The 2,966-nt window shown below is 29.8% G+C and overlaps 1 protein-coding gene across 1 annotated transcript; it reads left to right on the top strand.

Moving 5' to 3' along the window:
* The first annotated feature begins 201 nt into the window (after positions 1-201).
* On the top strand, positions 202-1,152 carry LOC141117657 (olfactory receptor-like protein OLF1). Its single transcript, XM_073610616.1, has one exon. It carries the CDS (start codon positions 217-219, stop codon positions 1,150-1,152), a length of 936 nt encoding a protein of 311 aa, XP_073466717.1. The 5' UTR covers positions 202-216.
* Positions 1,153-2,966: the final 1,814 nt, after the last annotated feature.

Raw genomic sequence — 2,966 nt, 5'->3', positions numbered from 1 at the left:
AGCTAAAACACACAAGGTGGGCAAGAAACACCCAAATCATACTAGACAGGAATTATGGAAAGGAGATCTTGCAGACCTACAAAAAGCCAACTTATCAAGCTCAACCAATAATTAAAATATTACTTCTGGGTGAGTTGATCGTTTATAGGAAATAAACAAATACATTTTATTTGCATTTCTAAATGTTTTTCCTCTGCCAGACATGAGATCAATTTTATGGAAGGAGTAAACCGAACATCTGCAGCAAGGTTCATCCTTCTTGGTCTATCTAATGTCCCATATCTCCAGGCCATCTTCTTCCTCCTGTTCTTATTGATGTACATTATTACATTGTCAGGAAACCTTTTACTCATCGTTGTGGTGAGGATCAACCCAAAGCTACAGACCCCCATGTACTTCTTCCTGAGTAATCTCTCTTTTAATGACATCAGTTACTCATCCACCATCGTTCCCAAAATTCTCGTAAACACTTTGAGTCAGGACAGAACTATCTCCTTGATGGGATGTGCAGTCCAAATGTTTTTTCATTTGGCTTTAGGGGTCATGGAGTGTTTCCTACTAGCAGTCATGGCATATGACAGATTTGTTGCCATTTGTAGACCATTACACTATAACACCATCATGAACAGGAAGATGTGTGCCAGTTTAGTAGCAGGATCATTGAGTATGTCCATTCTGAACTCTGCTTTGCATGTTGCCCTCACCTTTCAACTCCCTTACTGCAAGTCCCACTACATCAACCACTTCTCCTGTGAGATGCCCCCTTTACTTCGACTGTCCTGCCAAGACACTTTGTATAATGAGATCATCATGTACATCTCTGCAGCAATCATCGGTTTGTGTGCTTTATGCTTGACTCTGACTTCATATGTCCACATCATATCCACTGTTCTGAAGATCCGTTCCTCACAAGGAAGGCATAAAGCTTTTTCCACATGTGCTTCTCATCTGACCGTGTTGGCTCTCTACTACGGAACCATCGTTTGTATATATCTGAGACCCCGCTCTACTTATTCTCCAAATGTAGACAAAAGCGTTTCCATTCTTTATACGGTAGTGACACCAATGTTGAACCCTATTATCTATAGTATAAGGAACAAGGATGTCAAAAACACTGTTAAAAGAACTCAAACAAGAAACAAAGTTCTCTAAAGTACAATAAAAAAGTACAAGTAAAAACAATACATTGAGAGAATAAATGTTATAAAGTTCAGTAAAGGTATACAGTATATACAGGATGATAAAAATATGCCCAAAAAGGCGTTTGTACAACTGACCCGAAATGTGCGGTCTGTTTCGTTTCGAATTGAAATTCAGACACAATTTTCATTATTCTGAAAGTCGGATGTATCCAAATTTCCAAATAACAATAGTAACGAATTTAAGAGGTTTTTGATTTTGAATAATTTTCCAATCGAATTAGAATTTCCAAAGAATAAAATAGAATAGAAAATAAGGGAATAGATAAGAAACTAATAGATTAAAAATTAAATAATAGACTATAATATAGTAAAACAGAACAGAATAGAAAATAAAAGAATAGAAAAAAAATAGAATAGAAAATAAAGGGATATAATAGAAAATAAAAGAATAAAATAGAAAATAATATAGAAAAACAGAACGAAATAGAACAGAAAATAAAAGAACAGAAAAAAATAGAAAATAAAGAAATAGAATAGAATAGAACAAAAAGAATAGAATAAAATAGCAAGAATGTAACTATCTTCTGAATCTAAAATTTCAAATAGAATAAATTTCCAATCAAATAGAATAGACAAAAAAGAATAGAAAAAAATAGGATAAATATGAAAGAATATAACCTTCTTCCTAAATACAGATTTTGAATAGAATAAATTTGAAAATGAATATAATAAATTTGAATAAATAGAACAGAAAATAAAAGAATAGAATAGAAAAGAATTAGAATAGAAAAAAAAACAATAGAATAGAAAGAATATAACCATTTTCCTAAATTAAAATTTTGAATAGAATAAATTAGAATAGAAAAAGAATAGAAAAGAATAGGACAGAATAGAAGATAATAGAATATAAAATAAAATAATAGAATGGAAAAGAATAGAATAGAGAATAGAATAGAATAAACAATAGAAATTAATAGAAAGAATTTAACAATATAACTGTTTTCCAAAATTCGGATTTTGAATAGAATAAATTTGGATTTCGAATACAATAACTTTGAATAGACTAGAAGAGAATATAATATAAAAGAAAAGAATAGAAAATAAAATAAAAGAATATAATATAAAAAAAAACAATAGAATAGAATGGAATAGAAAGAATATAACCATTTTCCAAAATTCGAATTTCGGATAGAATAAATTCAATTTCTAATGTAATTCGAATCCAATTCGAATGAAATTCAATTTTAATTCAATTGGAATTTGAATTCAAAGCGATTTGGATTTTCCGAATTCGGTCAAATTGAGTTCAATTTGACCAAATTCGGAAACTTTAAATTGATTTGAATAAACCAAACGAATTCCGGAAAAAAGAAATTAATCAAATTAAACAAGTTTAACTAATTGAATTTATGTAAATACTGAATTGAAACAAAATGAATGTTTTTCATTCTGCACATGTCTACAATTGACTAATATAAGAAGAGATGGTCACTCATAATATTGTAAGGCATCTAATCAAAAATCTTGTTTAACCACTTAAACCCCCTTTCTGTCCATTCCATTTTTCTGTTTTCATATATGATATCTGTGATATTTTTGCTAAGAATTTCTTAGCTGTATTCCAACACTGTACCCAATGAATTTTATATAATTTTACGAGACAGATAGAGCTTTCTTCTGGTGGAATTAAATAATCAATGTTTTTTTTTTTGCCATACAACTTTGAAAATAAATAAATAATCTTTCTTCATAAATTTAGACCAAAATGTATTCTGCTTCATTTCTTTGGTTAAAAAAGTGTATACTATTCAGTCTGTGTGAAAG

This window comes from Aquarana catesbeiana, linkage group LG13 (assembly GCF_042186555.1).
Source record: "Aquarana catesbeiana isolate 2022-GZ linkage group LG13, ASM4218655v1, whole genome shotgun sequence".
NCBI lineage: Eukaryota > Metazoa > Chordata > Amphibia > Anura > Ranidae > Aquarana > Aquarana catesbeiana.
The sequence above is the reverse complement of the archived record's forward strand: the minus strand, read 5'-3'. Positions and strand labels throughout refer to the sequence as shown.